The following is a 14372-nucleotide window of genomic DNA, read 5'->3' as shown; positions in this document are numbered from 1 at the left end:
TTCGATCTGAAAATGTTGCCCTCAGACAAGAAAAAGTTGTAATCAATCTAATCTATTATTTGGAGCGTCCTTATTAATGAAATATTGCTGAAATAAATATCTCAAATACTATATTTGTACCTGACATTTGGATCAGTAATTCTATATTTAAAAGCAAATATTATTCAGAACGCAGTGAGCTTTAAAGGGAACCTGTCAGCATGAAAATGGTACAGGGCAGGAGGAGCTGACCAGATCAATATAGAGTTATGTGGGAAAAGATTCCTGCTCATTCTGGGCTTTGAAGTCAAGTAGGCGGTCAGTGATGACGGCCATCTCTGTATACAGAGTCATGGAGGGAAGGCGGTCATCTCTGATAGGACCTCCTCCTGGACTTCTTTTCCAACAAAACTATGCATCAATCTGCTCAATAACAGGATGTCTGCAGCTCAGACATCTGTTCAACAAAGGGGTAGTCGAGTTTCAGGATGAAACTGGACAACCCTCAGAGTCAACTTGCAATAGAAGAACAGGTAAGTACCTACCTGTCGGATCCTGAGCTGCCACTTTGGTTCTCCTGGCCAGGATCGGTTTACCTGGCTGCAGCAGCAATGTCATGTCGACAACATGTGTCAGCTGCAGCCAAACACTGTCCTCTTTGGGAGAGCCAGATTGGCGGTGCAGAATCCAGCAGGTTAGTACTTACCAGTTATTTATTGCAGTTTGATCTGGAGGGTTGCCAGGTTTTATCCTGAAACTGGACAACCCCTTTAAATTACTACTCCAGATCCAATCCCCCTCATCAGGCATAAAAAACAAATTAAGAGAAAAGAGAATGGTAATCTAACACAGAAGTGGTAAATGGCTTACACAAATCAATGATTTTATTTAACATTTTAAATGAGGCAATCAGGCCGTGACCTCCATCTCCCTTGTGACTGTATTATCAGGCTTCAAATACATACACATTTACAAGAAATACTTACCCTTTTCACCCGGTGGGATTACAGTGTCCATAGACATGGAGAGATAAATGCCAGCAATCAGTGGCTGCCTTCGGGTAATAAAAAAGAAACTCTTTCAGAAAATGCCAGTCACATGGAAACAAGTACAACAGAAGAACAGACATTTTCATTGACCACATTTACGGTAATATCACATAGCAAACAATACTAGCAAAAAAATAAACTATCATCATAACAGATAAAGTGTATTTCTCATAGAGATGTGCCTCAGGTTTCAGCATGAAAATACTTTCCTTTTTAGAACAAAGGGAACGAATAGACTCTGATTCAGGTAATTTTATTCCTATGGCAAGAATAGTGCAGTTTCCCCCGCTATACTTGCCATCAAAAATACCTTAGCCAAGATGAAAAACTGGAAGATTCCGTTATAAGTTAACAGGATTGGCCCCTTAATTATGATTGTCACAAATATGCTGGAAACAGGGCAATAAGCCACTTACTGTACTAATATAAGGTTTTTAGGACATCAGCACCTATGTCCTCCTCTGAAAAGGATCGCCCCCTAGCTTAGTACAGTCATCTTCCATCCAAAGCATATTTGCTGATGAAGGGACAAGTAGTGTAGTACTTCCGTGGGATTCTGTGCCTCCATTCCGCACTGCACCTTCCGGATTGCAGACCCATTCAAGTGGGCCACAATACGGGCATGGCTGGGAAACGGCCACGAGCATGAGGCCTTATTGTTGAATCATGAACACTGAGCTTAACTGAGGCAAGTGAGGCCTGCAGAGCTTTAGATGCTGTTCTGGGTTCTTTTGTGACCTCCTGGAGGAGTCGTCGGTGCACTTTTGGAGTAATTTTGTTAGGCCGGCCACTACTGGGAAGGTTCACCACTGTTCCATGTTTTCTCCATTTGTGGATAATAGCTCTCACTGTGGTTCACTGGAGTCACAAAGCCTTAGAAATGGCCGATAGATGTCAATGACAGATCGGGGCATAATGTGTTGTCAGACAGGTTCTATTTAAGTGTGACTGACAGCTATCTCTATATACACAGTCATAGAGGGAAGGCCGTCAATCACCGATGCAACCTCCTCCTTGACTTCAAAGCCCAGAATGAGCAGGAATTTAAATGTATAAATTACGCATTATACTAAATATTTTCCCATAAAACTATATATCGATCTGCTCATCTCCTCCTGCTCTATAACATGCTGCCTACAGCTCAAACACCATGTTGCAAAGACCAATGGACATGCATGTTTACGTTGGAAATTTTGTACTGTCCAATTAGATATCCTCTGCATGTTAGTCAATGGGTAAAAATGGTATAAGAAAGGAAAAATGACTGGGGGGAAAAAAGAAAGGAAGGGAGATAAGAAGAGAGATAGAAGGCAAGGCAAGAAGAAAGACAGAAAAGGTTAGACGTTGGATGCTTGGACGTTAGACGTTGGATTGTATAACACATGCCGTCTCTGGGCCTGATATTCTAAATAAAGCTTCATCTCTGGAAAGGATTCGAGGGTTGTTAGTCTTGAATTTTGACCTGGCCGTGGTAAAAAGGGTGGACTCATCTTCGTCCTCAAGCAAATATTATTATTTCAACAACAGTATCCTAGATTGACCACCAAACAGTAGCAATCTGGATGGTATAATACTAGTGTAAGGGTCCATTCACACGTCCGTTTTTTCTTTCCTGATCTGTTCCGTTTTTTCTGGAACAGATCTGGACCCATTCATTTTCAATGGGTCCTGGAAAAAAACGGACAGCACAATGTGTGCTGTCCGTTTCCGTTGTTCCGCTCCGCATGTCCGTTTAAATATAAAACATGTCCTATTCTTTTCCTGAAAAATCGGATCCTGGTACAATACAAAGTCAATGGATCCGCAAAAAACGGATGACATACGGATGTCATTCCGTATGTCATCCGTTTTATACGGAATCCTTTCCTGGAAATTACATTTTAATTTTTTATTTTTTTTTTAAAGAAATCCAAACAACTTTATTTGCTTATTGAAATTTATACATGTTTCCGTTTTTTGCGGATCCGCAAAAAACGGATGACATACGGATGACATACGGAAACATTTTCAGGAACAACGGATCCGCAAAAAACGGACAGAAAATCGGATTATAGAAAAATACTGACGTGTGAATGTAGCCTTAAAGTCAGCAAATGTTTGCAACCTAATGTTTTTTCCTCTCCTGAGGAATCTCCCTGTTATGGGTATGTGTGACATTTATGTGATATGATTTGAGGGATTAGTTTCTGATTGAACATGCACATTAGCATTAATAGCATATTAGGGTCTATGTATTTTTTGTTCTCCCAACTCTGTATGTATAGGATATAGTTTGTTATTGTTGTTAACTCATAGTCTCCTTGAGTGGACCTTTGCATTTATAGCTTCTGAGGTGTTCCTTTGATAAGTATACAATCCCCGTTTGGGGATGTATAAACATATTTTTGGCATATGAGAAAACACAATTTTTGGGATATTTGCACATGGACTTTAATCTCCTATATGCTGGAGACGATATCCCAACCATGGTTCTATATTGTTGGTAGATAAGATCCACATGATCCTTGTCCTTGTCCCTCGCATATATATGTGTATTCTTGACATACTTTTTCCTCAGGGGTAGACCGCACTTTACATTTGATATGTTATGTCTCTTTTATTCTAATAAATGTGTATTTAATAAAGTAGGTTTGTAATTTGAAGCCTGTCTAGTCTTTTTTTTCTATTTTTGAAATGCCTGTTGCTCCCGACCATCACTGAAAGTTGAATATGGCTCACAACATACAAAAGATCGGGGACCTTTGCTTTAATGGGACCCGTCATGATTTGATCAGGGTTCGTTCGAAGATAGATCCTGCATAGCTTTTATAGCTCGGACATTAACAGAAGTTGCAAACTAATACAGATGGGCATAGCAATATGATATTACAGAATGACAGACATTTAGCCTGAAGAAGACAGCACGAAAGTGTAACTTAGTTAGCTCTGTTGTCTCCTGAGATCCAATCCAAGCAAGAACATCATCTGCATGGAGTTTGTACGTCCTCTATGAAATTGTCTCTTGTGTGTGAGAATTTATATTGGGATTCGTACTAGGAAGGAATAGTGATGTGAGTGAAGACCATCTCTGTAGAGCATGATGAAACATGCTGCTGTGACAGTATATTAGCTATAGGAAGCAAATAATAAAAGTATCTGTGTATAATTTGGTGACTAGGGCTGTAATGTATTCCTGGTTACAGTAGAAAATATCTTTGTACCATGTTAGCCAATAAATAGAAGACATAAAATGTGATTCCTTAGTAGTTGATAACTTTTAATGGCATGTCACAGCATATACCTACAGAACACTGGTACAGCAATGGGAAGCAAAATGGCACCACAAATCTATTAATGACCCAGCTTGAAAGTGACTTCCTGTCCTCCTGCCTCATCAAGCCTCTGGCCTTCTATTGTTACATTGACAGCATCATAATCATCTTGACTGAATCAGAGTGACCATAAAAAACATCCTATTAACACTTAAAGCAGTTTCATCCTACCATCAATTTAACACTCAAACTACTCCTTTACTGAAATAAACCTTTTGGACGCCATCATCAAGATACAGAACAATACATATCAATATGTACAGACATTGATTTACCATAAACTAGCTGGCTGCACAACATACCTCAGATCGGATGGTTTCCATCCCAAACGCATAAAAAACAGTCATCATCTACAGTCAAGCTATCAAATACAACCACATTTGTTTGAACTCTACAGATAGGGTTGGAAGCCTCAAAAAAGATATTTGAATTAGGGATACCATCCAATTACAGTGGAAAACCAAATTGCCAGAGCCACCAGATTACCAAGTGAGCTCCTACAATACAAAAGAAAACAAGAAAACCTTTGGGTACCTCTAGTAGTCACCTATAACCCAAATATAGAAAGATGATTGAAATCAATATTTCCAAACCTACCACTTCTGTGCAATAGGCAGCCCCCCTAATCTGAGAAACATAATAGTCAGAAGCTCACTGTCCTCTCCAGCAACACAAACATTCTCATGCAACCAGACAAAATGTAAGACCTGCCCATGCATAATGACCACTGACAAGGTACAAACTCCCAATACATATCAGGACTACATGTTCCCAGGTACCTTCAACTGCGCTACGTCAAAAGTGGTCTACTTTATTAGGCTACTTTCACACTAGCGTTCGGAGCGGATCCGTCTGATGTTTCATCAGACGGATCCGCTCCGATAATGCAGACGTTCGCATCCGTTCAGAACGGATGCGTCTGCATTAAAACTTAGAAAATTTTCTAAGTGTGAAAGTTGTCTGAGCGGATCCGTCCAGACTTTACATTGAAAGTCAATGGGGAACGGATCTGCTTGAAGATTGAGCCATATGGTGTCATCTTCAAGCGGATCCGTGCCCATTGACTTACATTGTAAGTCTGGACGGATCCGCTCGCCTCCGCACAGCCAGGCGGACACCCGAACGCTGCAAGCAGCGTTCAGGTGTCCGCTCACTGAGCGGAGCGGAGGCTGAACGCTGGCAGGCGGATGCATTCTCAGTGGATCCGCCTCCACTGAGAATGCATTAGGGCCGGACGGCTGCGTTCGGGGCCGCTCGTGAGCCCCTTCAAAACGGAGCTCACGAGCGGAGCCCCGAACGCTAGTGTGAAAGTAGCCTTATATGTACCAAATGTCCTACTGAGGGTCTCCATTTAGGTGAAACTGGTGAAAAGCGTAGAACAAGAATGAACTCTTATAGCTACTCAATAAAAGAAAAATGGAAAGATCTGCCTGTGCTGAAATATTTTTGCAGCCATGACATGAAAGTCTTGATATTAAAAGGGAATATCAAATCTAAGAAGGACATGAAAGTCTAGGAGTACAAGCTCATGACAACCTTTGACACACTTAGATCAGGAATTAAGGCTTTGCATTAAAATGTTGTATTTATGACCTCATACCTCTTAAAGGGATTCTCCGGGAATTAATATTAATGACCTATCCTCAGTTTAGGTCATCAACATAAGATTGGTGGGGGTCGAGTGTCAGACCCCGCCAATCAGCTGTTAGAAGAGACCAGCACTCCACGAGCACCACAAGCTCTTCCATGTGACATCACCATACATTGGTCACATGGCCTAGTTACAGGTCAGCCACGCTCACCAGAGCGGACCCCGCTGATGTGAAGTTGCTGACCTATCCTGTGGATAGGTCATCAATATTAATATTATTTCCCAGATAACCCCTTTAGGGATTTTGCTCCTCAGACCTCTTGGGTTCATCACATTCATGGACTGGATATTTATCAGGGACAACAAAACTTTCCCACTCCTTATCTACAACTGCTAAATTTACTGCTAAAATGTTTGTCCTCCCTCCACTCATAATGATCTTCTTTACATGACTTATCATCTACCTCACTATTCTCATGTATTTCTGTGTATAAATATGTGACTCTTCAGATACTGTTTATAACATGCCTGATGAAGAGACCTGAGTAGTCTCGAAAGCTTGCAGTTTTGTCATCATCTTTTCAGTTACTAAGGAATCTAATTTTTATATATTCTGGGTACAGTAGAAAATGCAGCTCTGGAGTACAAACTGCTGCTGTAATAAAGAAATCCAATATTTGGGCAAAGATGTGTAAAAATAATGATAACCGTGAAAATAACAATTGTATTCGCAATTATGGCAGTTACCTTTCAGGTGTGATTTGTACGGTCACTCCAGTACAGTCTTTATGATTATCTGCCAAAATAAAGAGATGTTGGCGATTATGGTCTGGGCTGATACATCAGAGAAAATACATTTATAACACAGAGGCCATAGTATAAGCCATTAATTAAACATAGGAAAAATGCCAGTTCAAAGTCATTCAGATCATAATGTATCTCTGAGAAAACTCATCATCTTAATACATTGCACTCTGAGATATCAGTTCAGAAGATGTGTCTCACTAGAAGAGGTCAATATTGCAAAATGGAAAGCCTTCACACCGTGCTGGGGGAGAAGTAATTCTCAACTGTTTCTGGCAACAATCAGATCAATTTAAAACAATTTCAAATGTTATATATAAGCTTTAACATGTAGGTCTCTCAGTTGTGGCCTTCTGAAGGGTTCTGAAGGGTCTCTTAGGCTGTTTGCAGTTTCTTCTGGAGCTTCCCTGGGCCTTTCTCGTATTTTTATGGCAATAATTGCCAAGCCTGTCATAATCCAGCTTTACCACAATTATGCTGGAGTAGGGTGAAGTAGTCATTCAATATGTATGGCCACAATTAGCTACATGTCACAGTCCTACTATGTAGAAGTAATAGAAGATACAACTTCTTGGTGGCAATTCAGAATAGGAACTGCCACCCACACGACTCCTACACAAGGTTCGTCTAGTGTGCAGTTAACAACACCAATAATTTTATCATTAAGAATTTATAACCCTCACACTAAAGTGACGCAAGACTGACATCTGGGGAAGCAATGCTGGCGTCTACAGCCCAGGGCGGTCATGAAGGAATACTGTTGCCAAGTGACAGAACATACTCTTCAGTCCATTTTTAAAGTGGTTTGACTTATGTAAGGATGAAAGATGAAAGTCACTAACCATCTGCAATATATAGACATTTTGGTCATTAAAATTGAGCAATAGTTTACTTTTTTTTTGGACAATTTAATATTGATGACTAGGGTTTTTCGGGTATCGAACTTTCGATACCCAATCGATACTTTTAGCCCAGTATCGATAAGATACAGGGATTTGTCTTTTATCGATACTACGCTGTGCGCCATGTTCCCTCAGCAGCACAGGGAAGAAGGAAGCAGTCTCTCCCTCCCCCTGTGCCACTGCCGCCAATGAGAGGGGAGGGGGCAGGGGGCAGGGCGCACTGCGCCACCAATTATAACTAACGTTTAATATATTACAAATACAGCCCAGGGAAGAAACACATTGCCGCCACCCTGCCTCTGACAGGGCGCGGCGATCCGCGGCAAATAACCCCTCCGGTCTCACAGCTCCATGATGCTGTGTGCACATAGCACAGGGCAGCAGGAACAGTGTGAGGATGCTATTGACCCTAATAGAGCTCTATTAGGGTGAATAGGACAAGGGATTAAAAGATACCAGGTTCTAGCCCCTAAGGGGGGAAATAGTTATCAAATAAACTGTAACAAAAATAAAAAAATGTAAAATAAACACCGCAAAATATTAAATATAAATCACCCCCTTTACCAATTTTACATATAAAATATATAAACAATAAATAAATAAATAAAAATATTACATATCGCCACGTCCGAAAAGTCCAAACTATTAAAATATTAAAAAATCTCTCCTATGCGGTGAATGCCATAAAAGAAAATTAAAAACTGTGCCTCCAAAAACTAGGATAGGACTGTTCGATTATGGGCCGGATGTTCGATAAAATGCAGAATGCACACGTATTTTTCAGAGAGAAAAAACACTGATGCTACATAAATGGCTGCCGATTGATCTTTTTATACATTCTGTAACTACTCTGTGTGGATCTTATTATCTGCCAATCTCATAAAATCATGGGCATCTGAACAATCAAATGACCTTATGCATACTTAGGGAGAGATTTATCAAACTGGTGTAAAGTAGAACTTGGTTAGATGCCCCTCGCAACCAATCAGATTCAAACTTTCATTTTCCAAAAGGAGCAGAGAAAAATGAAATGTGGAATCTGATTGGTTGCTACGGGCAACTAACCCAGTTCTACTTTACACCAGTTTGATAAATCTTCCCCTTAGTGCTTGGATTGGTTATTTGTGAAAAGTCATTACAAATGTGCTCGGGGCAACATTTGAAACCATATATCCAGTGATTTATCCTACATTAGGAGTACATGCCTGAAAACAAAATTGTATCCAGAGGTTTATTTCGGTTAGGTGGAGAGTGCACTTGAATTCTTTTAGCATATGTCTGTATGCTGAAAACACACATATATACAGGTGTTTTGTGGCATTTTTCAGTACTTCTACAGTTTTGCAGTTTTAGTGGCGATTTTTTGGGTGCGTTTTCTGCAGTAAAAACACCAGCTATGGACGTTAGATGAAAGTCCATGGGAAATGTGAACTGCAGGCCAAGCCTTTCCCCTAGCAGCATTTTTTCTAATTGGTGGCTTTTTTTTTTTTTTATCACCACAGAAAAAAAAAAAAAACACCACTGTAAAAGAACAATAAAAACCTAATGAAATATGGAAAAAAAATCAAGTGGCTTCCATGGCGATTTTTTCAGTAAGCAAAAAAACACCTGACCAAATTAGTGTGCAGGGGGACTTAAAGCATATTTAAAAGTAGTTTAGAATGGTAGTCAATGGCAAACAAGTCCTAATGTATGGAAAGCCGTAGGCAACATATTTTGATACAGAAATCCTGTAAAGAGAACCATCGTTAATTTCTTCCTCATCCCTTTCATTTTAATAGGAGGGGCATAGCTAATAGGGAGGGATTGTTGGTCTCCTATTGCAGGCAGAGGGGCTCCTTGTACAGCCAGACAACAGTAGTGGAAGAATCAGTTAGGAAATGGATTTATTTGGAGACAAATCTAGACCTCTTCATTTATTTTCTCTCTTTTACCTTAAAATATAAGACAGAAAGGGAGACTTTTTTCCCGTATATTTTCACTGTTTAACAACCGACATCCCCTATAGACTGAGATGCCGTTTCAGGTTAGAACGCAGTCAATGCGAATATCCAACTGCTAACACCAGGATGATGCCATTTCATTCTTCAATGTAAAACTTTACTTTTGAACAGGGTAATTTCAACGCTTGACCTTTTTGCTTTCAGAAAGTGTATTGCTGAAAACAATAAAATATAAAAAATGAAACCCACTGTTCTAAATTAATGGAAAGGCTTTACGTTCGCCGCTTTCATATTGATCTCCGGTTCTTTGTGCGAGCGGCATAAATCAGCAAACCATTTCCAATTACAAAGTTTAAGTGGCCATTGACATGCCTTAATCTAGCGTTAACAATATTCTAGTCATCTTGGGCTTTATGAAAGGTCTTTTATGTGTCACATTAAAAAGACACCATTTTTTATTTTAATCAATTTAAAAGAATGCTATACTGCAGTTAATAGGTGTAGCTAGAAAAACAAAGTAAAAATGTAGGTGAGGACAATGAATGAAATATTTATTATACATACTGGATGTGGCATTATATCCGCAACACCAGCTACATGTCTACATGGAAGCCACCTTACGTAATCATATATGGATTATTCTAGCAGCAGTGATGTTTACCATGCATTAGGAGCAGGAATTACTATATCAACATCAGTGTATTACAGGGCAGGATAATTACAGTTTGCACTATGATGTCGCTCACTCCCTCGTAGAAAGGCATTGATGGGTTTTCCAAGACTATTGTTCCGGCTGTGGATGTGGAACCACTTTCATAAAGTTACAGGAGATGCAGGATACTGGTGGGTTGCACCACTGCAGATGAGGTGTTAGACTGGTGATGGTCACCATGCAGTGTTGTCCCAAATTAATGTAAGGACCAATCTGAAAATGGTTGCCATGATGGCATTCTGATCAAAAAAGGAAAAAAGAACCTCATCTTCATTTGTATACATTATTTTTTTTTTATAAACTTTGCTTAGCAGCAATAGATCAATATATAATATGTAGATCTGTGAGCCATGTCTTTTTTCCCCCAACAGTTGTGAAAATCTAGTAAACCGGTTTGTGCCGATGACCTCTTATCATTTAAGGTTTAAGTCGCCATAAGGGTCCATTCACACGTCCGCAAAATGGGTCCACATCTGTTCCGCAATTTTGCGGAACGGGAGCGGAACCATTCATTTTCAACGGGGCCGGAAAAGATGAGGTCAGCACACAGTGTGCTGTCCGCATCCACACTTCCGTTCCACGGCCCCGCAAAAAAAATTGAATATGTCCTATTCTTGTCTGCAGCCACGGCATTTCTATTATAGTGCTGGCCATGTGCAGCCCGCAAAACGCGGAAGGCACATGGCCGTTGTCCGTATTTTGCGGACGTGTGAATGGACCCTAACAGGGGCAGTGATATCAGGACAAATGTTGTTCATACTCCCCATTAGGGCATATGGTGTAGATTTTACAAAGCATAAGAACTTCATAAAGGGGGTCCCCAGCGCAGACCTGCTATCCATAGGCCAGAGCAGGAAGATTCTGCAAAAATCACCGGTATAGACTCTGTATGGTAAGATTTCCCATTTAGTGGAAATGTGCACTAATCGGCGAGGCTTTTATTTTTTATGGTTTTAGAAGAACAACTTTTCCAAACTTACCTTGGAATGCTTTGGCGTCACCATAATGAACCTGAAGAACAAAATACTTAATGCCAGAATTTCCTCCAACTTTAAATCCAACACCTAAATCAAGAACAGAAAAGTATGTAAGGGGCAGAACTGTAATAAACTAAAAACATAAAGGATGGGCGGCATTTATTTTACCAGTTCTCTCTCATTTTACAATGACACATTAGTTATTGTTATTTTGCTGTGATTCCATATCTATGATGTATAAGATTTTTTATCTAACAACACATTTGAAGCATCTTATAGGTCACTAAATCGGTTCTAAAAATACCAGGTGATATTTTAAAGGGGTTTTCTCACTTTAGCAAATAGCATTAATCATATCGACAAAGTTAATACAAGGCACCGTTGTCCAAATTGCCTCCTTTGCTGGCTTGATGCATTTCATTATACACTGCTCGTTTCCAGGGGTTACGACCACCTTGTAATCCAGTAGCGGTGGTCGTGCTTGCACACTATAGGAAAAAGCACTGGCCTATGTGTACTCCCATGGTCCCAGCCACAAGAGAAGCACAGCAGTGTGAAGCACGGCCACCTCTCCCGTGCAGCGATGATGTTTTAATATATGCAAATGAGCCTCTAGGTGCAACGGGGGGCGTTACTGTTACTCCAAGAGGCTCAGCTCTCTCTGCAACTGTTACTACCTCTGATTGTCAGGGCCAGGCAGTGAAAACGTCATCACGTCTGAACCTGTCAAAGTGCAGAGGGCACAGCAGTTGCAGAGAGAGCAGAGCCTCTAGGTGTAACGACAACACCCCCGTTGCTCCTAGAGGCTAATTTGCATATATTAACCCCTTCAACCCCGGGCCTGTTTTCACCTTCCTGCCCAGGCCATTTTTTGCAAATCTGACTTGCGTCACTTTATGTGGTGATAACTTTAAAACGCTTTGACTTATCCAGGCCATTCTGAGATTGTTTTTTCGTCACATATTGTACTTCATGACACTGGTAAAATGGAGTAAAAAAAAATAAATTTTCAATTTCTCTACTTCTATAATACAGCAATACCTACAAAAATAGTTATTACTTTACATTTCCCATATGTCTACTTCATGTTTGGATCATTTTGGGAATGAAATTTTTTTTTTTGGGGGGGACGGGGGGACGGGGACGATGTTACAAGGCTTAGAAGTTTAGAAGCAAATCTTGAAATTTTTCTGAAATTTTCAAAAACCCACTTTTCAAGGACCAGTTCAGGTCTGAAGTCACTTTGTGAGGCTTACATAATAGAAACCACCCAAAAATGACCCCCTTTAGGTGTTCCACAAGAATTAATGGAAAATAGAGATACAATTTCAAAATTTCACTTTTTTGGCAGATTTTCCATTTTAATAATTTATTTCCAGTTACAAAGCAAGGGTTAACAGCCAAACAAAATTCTATATTTATGGCTCCGATTCTGTAGTTTACAGAAACACCCCATATGTGGTCGTAAACCGCTGTACGGGCACACGGCAGGGCGCAGAAGGAAAGGAATGCCATACGGTTTTTGGAAGGCAGATTTTGCTGGACTGGTTTTTTGACACCATGTTCCATTTGAAGCCCCCCTGATGCACCCCTACAGTAGAAACTCAAAAAAGTGACCACATTTTGGAAACTACGGGATAAGGTGCCAGTTTTATTGGTACTATTTTGGGGTACATATGATTTTTTATTGCTCTATATTAAGTTTTTTGTGAGGCAAGGTAACAATTTTTATTTTTTTATTTTTACAGCGTTTACCTGAGGGATTAGGTCATGTGACTTTTTTTTATAGAGCAGATCGTTATGCACGTGGCAATACCTAATAGGTCTACTTTTTCTTATTTATTTAAGTTTTACACAATAATAGCATTTTTGAAACCGAAATAAGGATATTTTAGTGTCTCAATCTCAGAGCCATAGCTTTTAAATTTTTTTACCTATTCTCTCAGGTAGGGTCTCATTTTTTGCAGGATGAGGTGATGGTCTGACTGGTACTATTTTGGGGGGCATACACCTTTTTGATCACTTGCTGTTGCAATTTTTGTGATGTACTGTGACAAAAATTGCATTTTTTTTTTTTTTTACGGTGTTCACCTGAGTAGTTAGGTCATGTAATATTTTTATAGAGCAGTTTGTTACGGACGTGGCGATACCCAATATGTATACTTTTTTTTATTTTTTTCACTTTAGCACAATAGCAGCAGTTTTGAAGTAAAAAAAAATAATCATATTTTAGTGTCTCCAAACGCTTCCCATAGCTTTTGTATTTTTTACCGATTCTCTTACGTAGGGTCTCATTTTTTGCGGGATGAGGTGACGGTCTGATAAGGGGAAAGGGGTGTTTTTTTTTTCTTTTTTACTTTATTAATTTTATTTCTTTATTAATTTTATTAAAAACCCCTTTTTTATTTATTTATTTTTTACTTTATTTATGACATTCACTTTTGGGGGTCTGATCCCCTCTGCAATGCATTACAATACATCTGTATTGTAATGCATTGCCTGTTAGTGTATGACACTGAGTCATACACTAACAGGTTGCCTAGGAGACCCAGCTTGAGGCTGGATCTCCTCGGCTCCCGTAGAAGGCAGGTCCCGATGCCCTGCAAGGCATTGGGCAGCCTCTGCACGGCATCGGGCTGCCTTGTGTCGCATCGGGTCCCCGCCACAGCAGTGCGGGGACTTGATGCGATCGTTCACCTGACACAAACCTCTTCTATGTCGCGGTCAGCGCGGACTGTGGCATAGAAGGGGTTAATCTACTGGCATCTGCTTTTACAGTGATGCCGGCGGATACAGCAGGAGCCCGGCTACCACGGACTGCCGGGCCCCTGCAGTGACCGCGCGATCACTATGACGTCAAATTGCGGGAACTCAGTGGTTCCCATGACGTAACAGTACGTCAAAGGTCGGGAAGGGGTTAAAACATTTTTCTCAGCAATGCGGCACATATGAACATGGGACCAACACAGATGTCTTCAGTGTCATAGGTACAAATCAGCTGACAGAATTATTCAAATAGAGCCCTGCTACTAATACATTTGCTAATTTCCTAAAATATCGTTTAAAATGGCCGCAATGATGGACATCATATTCCAATGTTTCTA

General features: G+C 40.2%; 1 protein-coding gene across 4 annotated transcripts in view; it reads right to left on the bottom strand.

The window, feature by feature from the left end:
• PAM (peptidylglycine alpha-amidating monooxygenase) overlaps positions 1–14372 on the bottom strand; it is a 190600-nt gene that overhangs the window by 88270 nt on the left and 87958 nt on the right. For all 4 annotated transcript variants that reach the window (XM_040421586.1, XM_040421587.1, XM_040421588.1 and 1 more), the window contains exons 7-9: positions 11272–11355; positions 6678–6726; positions 966–1033 (exon numbers count right to left, since the gene is read on the bottom strand). In XM_040421586.1, coding sequence (XP_040277520.1) covers positions 966–1033; positions 6678–6726; positions 11272–11355 — 201 coding nt within the window. The remainder of the gene's footprint in view (positions 1–965; positions 1034–6677; positions 6727–11271; positions 11356–14372) is intronic.

Source organism: Bufo bufo, chromosome 2 (assembly GCF_905171765.1).
Source record: "Bufo bufo chromosome 2, aBufBuf1.1, whole genome shotgun sequence".
Lineage (NCBI taxonomy): Eukaryota > Metazoa > Chordata > Amphibia > Anura > Bufonidae > Bufo > Bufo bufo.
This window is presented reverse-complemented; position numbering and strand designations above follow the sequence as displayed.